The following is an 11530-nucleotide window of genomic DNA, read 5'->3' as shown; positions in this document are numbered from 1 at the left end:
ACCTCCTGCAGTGTGTAAGGTGATCTGGGGAGAGACTCTGCTTTTGACTAACCTAGTAAGTCTCACACCTGGACAATGGGCTGTTAGTCCTCCTGTGACAGCTCTGGGAGTAGCCAAGCCAGGGAGCTCCATTTGCTCTGATGAGGTGGTTGGGGTTCCTCTACCTGTCATTATTCCTCTCCTCACTTTTTGTTTGAGGAAGATAGTTTTGAATCACATAACTAAACAATTTAGATTTAGAGAATAGTAGTCCTATTCTGTATCTGTTTAAGGTATGTTTATTCTGGGATGTTGGTCCTCAGTCTTTTTTCTTTTGCTAGTTGCCTCTAATTTACTTTTCTACATTTTTATACGTATGCAAACAGTATTCCTGCAAATAAGGTAGTCATTCTTTTTACTTGTCGTACTACTGTAAAGTTACCAAATATTCTCAAGTATATAATAGTCTAACAATCTTTTTTTGTTCCTTATAGCATTTAGCAGAGTCCTTGTTGCATGTTATTCTCAATAAACTCAAGGCTCAGAAGAATGCCACAAATTACAGTTTCAATCAGGCTCTGTGTCGAGTCTATACAGGAATCTGTCGACAGTTGGGAGATTTGGAAAGAGCCCGCCTTCTCTGCTATAGCCTGCTTAAAGAAGGTATAGTATGGATTAGTGGTCTTGTATCTTAAATACACTGTGTGTCTTTGCTGTAGTGTTCCAGAATGATTATGTTTGTAAAAACAAACAAACAAAAATCCCATGAAAGGGACGTTTCCCTTAGAACTTTTTTCTATAGTGCAGAATTATAGACTGTTCTAAAAGAAATTTTCCTTCTCACAGTTCCTCCACATCCGTGTCCCAGTTTGGTGATGACCTGGGCTCTTAGTAGTCTACTTGTTTTTCCAAAGAAGTATTTTATTTAGGATCCTCTGTGCTTTCATTTTTGCCCCACCATGTGCAAAATTATAATGTGATTTCAGGGAATTCTGTACTTTTTGTTGTAGTTTCTTATTTCAGCTGAGTAAGCACTGATTCATAAAGCAAGCGTGATTTAAAAACATGTATTGGCTTAAAATAGTGTCAGGAGTTGGACAATACCTGGATCAAAACCAATGCATTTGTACATGTCCTCCTTAAAGTTTTATTACTTCCCATTGTCCAAAGTCTTGCTTGGTTGAGAAGTTTTTTCATTTTGGTTCCCTTTCTCTCCCCCACTTCCTTTTGTTCCCAGTAACAAATACATACATACCATCACTGTATTAATTTAAGAGTCTGTCATAGTTCTGGAAGGACTTCACTTAGTTTGAAAATACCAAGCCATCCAGGGCTCAAAACAGTGTACTGGTATCTGTATGTCAAATTAAAATAAAACTTAAAAGCACCAGGGAGCAAAGTGCTACAACTTTTAATTGCTTCAGTTAGAGGTTATCTTCCGTATAGCATCCCTCTATTGTTTCTTTTTTTATCTTATTAAGGATTGTGATTTTATTTTGTTCTTAATTATCTTTTTTTGTTGGGTTGGGATATTTTTTCTTTGGGGTTTTTTGCTTGGGTTCTTTTTGGAATTCCTGTTTTCTTATCTGCTTTTCTGTCCTTCATGCAGTCCATCCTAACTCTCCTTTCACTTTTTTCATGTTAATAGTTTTAATACTGCATCATGTAAGAAACTGTTGCTTGTCAGATATCTTTTCTTAGTCTAAATTAACAGTTAAGCCTTTTGTTTTGCAGTACCTTGGTACTGTGTCTTGTGGGCTCTTGCAAATATTAATTTCTCTTTTTTTCCTTTCTTCTGGGCAAGATCCAACCTTCAGTAGCTAAATGCAGATTTTTGTTGAATGAATTTCTATTCTATACTTTGAATTGCATAAATTCCTTTTGTGGTTGTTCTTTGGTTTTATTGCTATCTTTTGAGTGTGAACAGCTGTAAGCCCATCTTATGGGTTGTTTGGGGTTTTTTAATTTGTTTATTTTGATTTGATTGCAATGCATTCATTTTAGGGTTTCCTCTTTCATGTAGCTTCACATACTAATTCCCATCAGAATTATGGCAACACAAGTGTGAGCTATGTGCCAGCTACACAATTGCCAAATTGACTATAAACAGTCAGTACTACCTCATTAGACTTGCATCATCTGTTCTGTTGACTTCTTGTCCATGCTTTTTTGTTCTGTTCTCCTTTCAGGTATTCTGCTTTAAATGACTGTAAATGAAACGTTACCTTTCTTGGGTTATTTTTCCTTTTACCCCTCCTCTGTTCCCCTCCCTTTTTCTTTTTTTCTTTTCTTCTTTTGATGCCCCTTTAATTCCTACTCGTCACTGAGTGAGTCTTTTAAGTGTTCCAAATTCATGGGCAGGCAATTCAAGTTGCATCATGTAGATAATTCTAGTTTAGCAACAGTCCTTGTTCTGACAAAAAAAAAAGTTCATTCTTATGTGATGAGAGGCTTCAGAGTAGACAAGGTCCATCCAAGACACTGGATGGAACTCTGTAAATTATTTATGCTCAGTGAATCCAGTAAAGCTTCTTGATTTGATGTATTTTCATATGCTTTCTAGTTCTTAAGAGCTTTCTAAAAATGTAGAAGTTATGCTGAAGTGAAGAGGGAAGACAGATTTAGCTTTTCAGTTTTCATTGTTTTTTGTAGCTTTTTAATGGTGGCAATAGTGTTTCAGGCATATGTATTGCAGCATTGCATTTCATACATGAAAGTAATATCTGCTTCTTGCTTATTCCAATGTACTTTTTTTTTGCTTGCAGTCTACACAATCATGTTTTATCTTAATATTTTGCCTTGAAGATCTCTGCTTTGGTGTTCAGAAGGGTCTATTAGCTTCCCTTTGATGGCCTGGAACTCTGTCCTCTCTTACTCATATCGTTCTGGATATATAGTTGCCAGATACTTGCTCTGAATTAATTTAATGAATGAGGTTTCTTCAATTGTATCAGTAGCACACTTTTTTGTGTCTATCGAAATACAAATTTTGATACACATCATTCATATATGCTCACTGATAACTTGTATAATTTCCCTGACAGAGTCTGGGAAAATTGCTGAGCAATATTAGATTTCATATTTGAATTGTATGAAAGTTCTTTGCAACGTTGTTTTTTTCACATGGATTTCAAAGCTGTTAGCAAGTACTGTGGATTTGTACTGAAGACCCGACTCATGTTACTACCCATCGCAGGATAATTTTTTTTCTTTTGGACTAGCTCTAATTTGATCCAGTGATCAGAGCACTCATTTGTGACTGGAGTGTATTAGGTAGGCTTCTGGAGTGCATCTTCCAGTTTAATTTCATCCTAAAAGAATCCAGTTTCAGTGCTCCAGTACCATGCTCCTTAGTGAACTGAAGTACAGTAAGAAAGATGAAGTGGAACTAACCTCAACATTAAATAGGAAAGGTCCTTTTGATACCAGAAGGTTCAGTTTAGCAACAGTTTAGCAAGAGTAGGCCTGAGTTAGCAACAGTTTAGGGAGAGTAGGCCTCAGAGTTAGCAATTCAGTACAACTGGAATCTGATCTGAAATGCTTGCAGCTTCATCTCAAAGTGATACCAGACGGTTCAGTTCAGCAATGGTTTAGCAAGAGTAGGCCTCAGGTTTAGCAACGGTTTAGCAAGAGTAGGCCTCAGAGTAGGCTCTAAAAGGCCTGCTCTGTGTTACCTTTACACAGAACAAACTTTCCTGTCGATAATTTTCCTTTTAGCTAGAATAATAGAGAATAACAATAGGTTCTGAAGCAAACTGCATGTTTTGTAGATGGAGTTTGTTTATGGGATTGATAACAAGGTTCTAGTAGACTGTTTACGCTTAGTCTTAGAAAAACAAAGGTCTCTGCTAATTATAAAAGGGCCAGAACAAAATTGTAAAGAACAACTTTGTGATGTCTAAATTAACTTGATTCATAAACTCTTGTGTCAGAAGAGAGATAAATCCAAAACAATATCTTCTTCTTGAGAACACATGTACTTGTCAACAAGAAGGCCTCGACCACGCTTGCGCACAAGCACGATTAAGGGGGATTGGGGCCACCAGAGACCCCCAGAGACCACCCAAGACCCCTTCCCCAATTTAGTACGCATGCATAAAGACATTATGTAATGCATTATATAACGTGTTATGCATAAGTTTTTTTTGGAATGGGTGGGCTTTTCTTGGAATTATGTATATAAGGAGCAAGCTTTTGTTCTTAGGTGTGCATGCTAGGAGGAGAGATCCCCCATGCACCCAGCGCTGCAATAAACCAGTGTCGGCTTTCTAAACTGTCATTTGGTTTGGAGAGTTTTCTTGATTACTATTTTTTGGTAACGCTTTTGCACTGTTGTTTCGCAGCAAAGTCCAGTGAAACCTTTTTTTTTTTTTCTTCAAAAAAAAGAGTGAAATTACAATGGAGGAGGTGGCTTAGGGGGGGATGGTTTTGTTGCTTGGGTCTTTATTTCTTATTTAATCTCAGAACTGAGATGGGCTAGTATGATGACTCCCCTTACCTGGGCTGCAGTTGTACGTGACTTCTATGCCATCTTTCCTAGTTATCTCGATGAAGAGTGTACTAGCTTTTAATGCCTGACTATATATATTTTTTTTTGTTTTTAAATGTTAAAATTTACTTTATTCTCTCTTTTTTTTCTTAGACTTTCCAGACTCAGAAAAATTGATTTTATTTATCACAAATGTATGGTCGGACATCTTTGTCTTCCAAGGTGCAATTAACAAAGCTATGCAATTAATTGTCAGGCAGAGTGCAAGCAATGAGATTCTGCCCTGTTTGAGTGCTTATCTCAACTGGGAACAGGTAACGTCTGCTTTCATTGTCAGTATCAGCTTTTGTCTGCATTGATCACTTTGCTGGCTGAATTAAATCAAGCAGTTTACTTCTGAGGAAGGGTGTGAAGATACTGTGTGAATCTCCCATGGAGTCTGTACAATTGCACAACTAATGCTGCTTCAGGCCTTTCTCCTTCTTTGAGGTGTTTTTTTTGTTCGTTTTGTTGGGGTTTTTTAATATGTATTGGGCTTGTCTGTCTTTCATAGTTCTCTGTGTAATAGGTAATTAATTATCACAGTTAATTTCAAGATGAGCCTGTCTCTTCTTACTCATGATCTTTCTGTGAGGTAGACTGTAAGTACTCATTTATCACCAAAAAAAATCAGCCAATTAATTTCATAAGGAGTTGCCATGATCAGTACAAAAGTGCAGTGGTGGCAGAAGAAAGATGACCAGTGTTAAGGACCTAAGGACTTTTGAGATTTGACTTCAAATCTTTGAGCCCTTGGGTGAGTCATTTAATTTCTGTCAGTTTTCAGCAGGCACATACTACCATCCTGGGAGGGATGTTGCAAAGAAGAAAAACTGGGACACACTCGCTATCAGTAGGAGCAAATTTATATCACGCAAAGGGAAAGCCAGAGCTACTTTGCTTCTGGAGAAGGAGTTTGTGTAACAGGCTTCTGTGTTTGCTTGGAGGCTAGGGCCCTGGTAGTTTTGAAAATCCCATGTTAATGCCAGGCTTGCTTGGTGGAAGTGCTATAGTTCTGTAAATATTAAGTGAACAAAATCATCTTGATTCATAGCTTACCTATTCCCTATACTGACACGCTGCTCCACAACTGCCTTGGGGACTGCAGCTGGGCTTACTGCTGTCAGCATAGCCTTTAGCTGTTGTACCCTCTGGAAAAAACATGATATTTTTTTTTTTTTTTTTAAGATCTGAAGCCAACCCTGAATTTAATATGGTACCACTGGAATTACAGCCCCTATAAACCTCCTGATTTAGTGCAGGTTTACAGTAGAGTGAGTTAAGAAGGCATGGATTCGTATATGGGTTTTTTTTTTTTAATTAAATCACAGTTGTGATGTAGCATTAAGCTCTGGTATTCAGAGTTATGCTGTACTGCAATCCCTGTTTAGCAAAGAATTTGTATTCTCCATTCTATTAGGTAACAGCTTTCAGTCTCATGCCTGTAGAGTTGCACATGTGTGTCTCAGTAAGTGTTCCTGGAAATACTAACTCTGTGCACTCACACTACCTACTTTATGGATCTCTATGAAATATGAGCTGCTGCAACTGGGGAGAAGGACCTCAGGAATTTCTATATTGATGATAGCAGACGACATCATCCTATCTGTAAGATGTTTTTTACTTAGGTGGAAATACAGGGACAAATTTCAAGTGGATTCTGGTCGCCAGCCTGTTCTACATATAATTTTATGAGAAAATTACTTATGAAAGTAAAGCTCATGTAGAATGGGTGTTTAGTTCTTGGTCAAAGTATGCCATTTTAGTGACTGGCACCATTGCAGAACTTGCTAATTATAAGAGCTTTTATACTGAGAAGACAAGCTGAGCACCTACTGTGTTTATGTGATAAGCCTAGACTTTTTTCGTAATATTTCAGATATTCAAAGGATGTTTGTTTTCAATTTTCCTTGCTTGCTGTAGCTATTTAATTAGCAGAATTGTTTCACATGACATGTTTCAATACCTCAACTATTGAAAGTACTTGCTTGGAAATTAGCTCCTAATGAAGAATAAACAGTAACAAATTTCAGCATTGGAAAATCATTTAAAAAAAAAAACCAGCTTAGAAAGTGAGCAGGATTAGTCTAATCTTCTTGCATTGGAAAATACTCTTCTGATCTTAAAGCTTCAGTGAGAGAAACAAAAATCCCCAAACTGTAGGAGGAGAGAAGAGAGTGGACGTAGGGTTTGTGGGTTTTGTTGTTGTGTTGTTTTTTGGGTTTTTTTAGCAAACTGTCCTTTTAGTAAAAGCATCAAGGAAAACACTGAGTACTTCAAGATTTTAGTTTATGTACTCTTTTTGTTTGTGTTAAGTCAAACCCAAAGTTGAATTTATGGTGTAAGATACTGTGGACAGTCAGAATCAAATATAGGTAAAAAGTTTGGTTCTGGGTTGGTAACTTTTCATACATTGAGATAATCACCTTCTAAAATTCCAGAGTTCCTCTTTAGATGCTGGTATTATGGTCTCCAACCTGCTTTTAGAAATGCAGTCGTGCCCCAAAATAGAATTTCAACTGAGTGAGCAATACGGACAAGATCTGAGTGAAGATGCTTGGCAATACATATTTGCTGTCGATCTACTCTGCTGTCACCTGAAGTGGGAATGGACACATGACAATGTTATAAGGTATGGTGGTGGCAAGCAGTTCTTTCAAATGTTTACCTGTGTGGGTTTTTTGTAGTTTGTTTTGGTGTTGGGTTTTTTTTTTTCAAATTGAGACATTATGATGTAGCTTTTAACATCATAAAACATTGCATAGATAGTAAAAAAATGAGGGCGTTTTAACCTCATGAGACCTAGACTACTGTGTTTGTGTGCCTTATTTTGAGATAGAGTGAGTGATCGATGAGGAAATGTAGGATTTTATGGTACTGGTCCAAGAAACTAACCCTGTGTGAACCATTCTAATAATTCTATTGCTTTTAAAATAGCTATATAATTATTATAATAATTCAATGTCTTAAATTTTCTTTGAACCCTATAATCCAGTGCATGGACTGCTACCATACTTAACTTGGTTTGAAAGGCTTCAAACACTGATCTGACAGACCCTATTTTCTATGTAGAGGTTACATAACTTAGTAGAATCTCCAAAAATACGCATTTGTTTAACGAGACATAATGTAATCATTGAATATAAAGTAAATGCAAATAACTTAGAATCATCGTCAAGTCTTTTATACAAGTTCCATGTGAAGTTATTTTTAGTGAAATACTTTTAAAATGAATACCAGTTAGCTCAATGAAAGGTATGTCATTTTAACTAAAGCCATATGGAGTTGATTGTGTGGAGTTGTGCTGATAGAGAAAGTTGTGCGAAAGAGACCTGGGGGTGCTGATCGACAGCCGGCTAAACATGAGCCAGCAGTGTGCCCAGGTGGCCAAGAAGGCCAATGGCATCCTGGCCTCTATTAGGAATAGTGTAGCCAGCCGGTCTAGGGGAGTGATCGTCCCTCTGTACTCGGCACTGGTGAGGCTGCACCTTGAATCCTGTGTCCAGTTCTGGGCCCCGCACTTCAAGAAAGATGTTGAGGTGTTGGAGCGAGTCCAGAGGAGGGCGACCAAGCTGGTGAAAGGTCTGGAGGGTCTGACCTACGAGGAACGGCTGAGGGAGCTGGGGTTGTTTAGCCTGGAGAAGAGGAGGCTCAGAGGTGACCTTATTGCAGCCTACACCTACCTGAAGGGAGGTTGTAGTGAAGTGGGAGTCGGCCTCTTCTCCCGGGCAACTAGCGACAGGACAAGAGGGCACAGCCTCAAGCTTCACCAGCGGAGGTTCAGGTTGGACATTAGGAAGAATTTCTTTACAGAAAGGGTCGTTAGCCATTGGAATGGGCTGCCCAGGGAGGTGGTGGAGTCACCATCTCTGGATGTGTTTAAGAAAAGACTGGACATGGCACTTAGTGCCATGGTCTAGTTGACAGGGTGGTGTCAGGGTAACGGTTGGACTCGATGGTCCCAGAGGTCTCTTCCAACCTGGCTGATTCTGTGATAATAGGTAACTAGGTCTATAAGGATCATTTTAAGGATGAAAAAAGTCTTATCTCGGGTCTTTTCAGGTTTAAAAACAAGCATCAGATCCTATTTGTAACATGCAAACTGAATTTTCAGTCATATAAGAAGCTTGTGTAACATCTCAGCATGACATTTAAAAGTAACATGATTTCATATCATGTCCTTCACAGCAAAATGCTTTGGCCTTCTATGGATAAATGGATAAAGAAGAGAAAGGGGCATGAAACTGCTCAGTCCATTCCTGATAGTGTTATAGCACTGACACTCAGGCTGATTGGTAAGTAATCTAAATTCTTGGTCGAACTTCTGCTTTGTGTAAGTACGTTCTTTGAAAGCGTCAGCCTGCCTGGAAAGTGAATTGAAGTATTTTTTGCATTTTTTTGGATCTTGATTTTTTTTTTTCCCCCCTTTCTTTAAAAATTTTCACCTTAAAAGCCAAACTTCTACAATCCTATGCAGATATTTTCTGTTTGTCAGCCTGTGGAAAGCACGTACTTAAGTTTTGACAGATGTTACTCTCATTTCGCAATAACAAATACCAACATGTTTTATGTATTTAAAATGAAATAATCTGTAGATGCATATGCTTTGTAGCAAAGTGTATTAAATAAGGTTTTATATGCAACATAATACCTCTTCCTGCAATTTTAAGTTAGATTAATTTATTTGGGATCTAGATGGCATTCAAGGTGAATAGATAAACATTGGGTTTCAATATATATTTTCAGTATGTAGCCTATATAATATTGTTTGTTAAACAGAAATTGTGTTCTTTGAGAGTTTTACACTTACAAATTGTAAACCTGCAGGAGGTTGGATCAATCTGATGAAAAAGGCCTTGGGGTCTTTAGTCACAAAAGGAATAGGACAACTGTTGTTCCCAAGACAACGTACCATGAATGACAATAACAACTAATTTTTGTAATTGAAATTTGCATTTTCTGTTGATACTTCAACAGACAGTAAGTCTAAAAATTAGGACTTTGACTGTCTAAATATCAGATACATAGTAACCTTTTTTCTTTCAGGTCGATTGGGCCAAATAGGTTTGAAGGAAGGATATCTTGCTGCAGTGAAGAATATTAGCTCTGTAATTGGACTGTTTGTACAGCATGCAAATGAGGAAGGTAATATTTATTTAGAGGAACTTTAGTGTAACATCTGCAACGTGAGGTTTTGCCAATGTAAACAGAATGCACAAATTGAGACACACGTGCCAGAATCACAGAATCACAGAATGTTCGGGATTGGAAGGGACCTCGAAAGATCATCTAGTCCAATCCCCTGGCTGAGCAGGATTACCTAGATCATGTCACACAGGAACGCGTCCAGGCGGGTTTTGAATGTCTCCAGAGAAGGAGACTCCACAACCTCTCTGGGCAGCCTGTGCCAGTGTTCAGTTACCCTCAACGTAAAGAAGTTTTTCCTCATATTTATGTGGAACCTCCTGTGTTCCAGCTTGCACCCGCTGCCCCTTGTCCTGTCAGTGGATGTCACTGAGAAGAGCCTGGCTCCATCCTCATGACACTTGCCCTTTACATATTTATAAACATTAATGAGGTCACCCCTCAGTCTCCTCTTCTCCAAGCTAAAGAGACCCAGCTCCCTCAGCCTCTCCTCATAAGGGAGATGTTCCACCCCCTTAATCATCTTCGTGGCTCTGCGCTGGACTCTCTCTAGCAGTTCCCTGTCCTTCTTGAACTGAGGGGCCCAGAACTGGACACAAGATTCCAGATGCAGTTTTGTGTTGGTGCATAACAGTACAAACAGTTTCCAGGTTGAGTCCCTTTCTCTTCTGAAGTTAATGAAGCATGTATATTACCTTCTGTTTGAGATGGAGAACAACTCTGAGATAGTTTCATCCACCTTGGAATTACACTGCTTCATGTAACAGCATATCAGCTGCATCAGAGAACTTAAAAAGGGTGATCTTAACTTGAGCAGTAACAGCTAATCTATTACCTCAGCAGCTCATGCTGAAGCTTGCTACTAGCAAGATCGTTGTATTGTGAGAGGGTTGCAAGACAGTCCAAATTCCTGACTGAAAGTGAGGCAATTAGGGGAGCAGAGATTTTATACTGCTGAGTTATTCTGGATGTTAAGTACGTTTTGTAGTGAAGCATTGGTTGATGTTAGGGAGCTATTTTGAACCACTTGTATAGCTTCTCTTCCTTGCAATCTCAAGTTCTTCCAAGTAAATGGGATTTATCTGTGTCTGTTGGACGCTGTGTAAACCTGACTGTTCTCATAAAAGTCTGATCACCCTTAACTAGAATAAAATCACTAGATGCTCAAATCTTTCATGCCCTTTGAATACTGAAAACCTGCTTGAATTCAGAAAACTGGAAAGTTCTAGTATAAAATGAGATGTTATGGAATTTGTGTGCAGGTTGTCATCTTGCTACTTCCTGGTTTAAGGCATCCCAATTGTTCATACGTTTTAATTCCAATTCTTGAACTAGTAGTTGCTTTAAATTCAGGTTTCCCAAAAACATTATTGCATATCAATGTTTCTGTAAGCTGATTTGTGTTAATTTTTTGCAGGTGTTCCCTGGGGTGTGCAGCTAGCAGCCATATATTCACTGTGTGACTTGGGTTCAAGCAATCCAGAAGGTATTGTTGAGACCATCCATGCTTGGAGAGCAACAGTTCTTCACAACATCCCTTCTGCTGTCACAAGTGGCATAGCTGAAATCACTTCTTTGTGTAAAATGGAGCTAAACTAAAATCTAGGGAAGTGGACTGATCTAAAGGAAGAAGTGCCTTATTTTACTGAGCAGTAGTTGGTTCTGGTTAAAAACAATACAAATACAGAATGTCTGATCACACAAAGCAAGCTCAAGTATTCTATTTGGCTTTTCTGTTTGAGGGGAAAAGTTTTTAAAAAAACAAATAAACGGACTTGCTTTTCCTAATAACTGATCAGTGATGTGAAAACCAGTGTGTCTTTGACTCCTGAGATATTTCTGGTTTGATGTCAATAAAAATCATTTTAATTCTGTCAA

At 38.3% G+C, this 11530-nt stretch overlaps 1 protein-coding gene across 1 annotated transcript in view; it reads left to right on the top strand.

Annotated features, from left to right (window-relative positions):
• Positions 1-11530, top strand: part of ICE1 (interactor of little elongation complex ELL subunit 1) — a 35983-nt gene extending 24453 nt beyond the window's left edge. Inside the window, exons 12-17 of the mRNA XM_068396424.1 lie at positions 474-642; positions 4622-4782; positions 6949-7139; positions 8696-8802; positions 9554-9652; positions 11070-11530. Of these exons, the coding sequence (XP_068252525.1) occupies positions 474-642; positions 4622-4782; positions 6949-7139; positions 8696-8802; positions 9554-9652; positions 11070-11251 (909 nt within the window). The 3' untranslated portion in view covers positions 11252-11530. The remainder of the gene's footprint in view (positions 1-473; positions 643-4621; positions 4783-6948; positions 7140-8695; positions 8803-9553; positions 9653-11069) is intronic.

This window comes from Nyctibius grandis, chromosome 3, assembly GCF_013368605.1.
Source record: "Nyctibius grandis isolate bNycGra1 chromosome 3, bNycGra1.pri, whole genome shotgun sequence".
Lineage (NCBI taxonomy): Eukaryota > Metazoa > Chordata > Aves > Nyctibiiformes > Nyctibiidae > Nyctibius > Nyctibius grandis.
The sequence above is the reverse complement of the archived record's forward strand: the minus strand, read 5'-3'. Positions and strand labels throughout refer to the sequence as shown.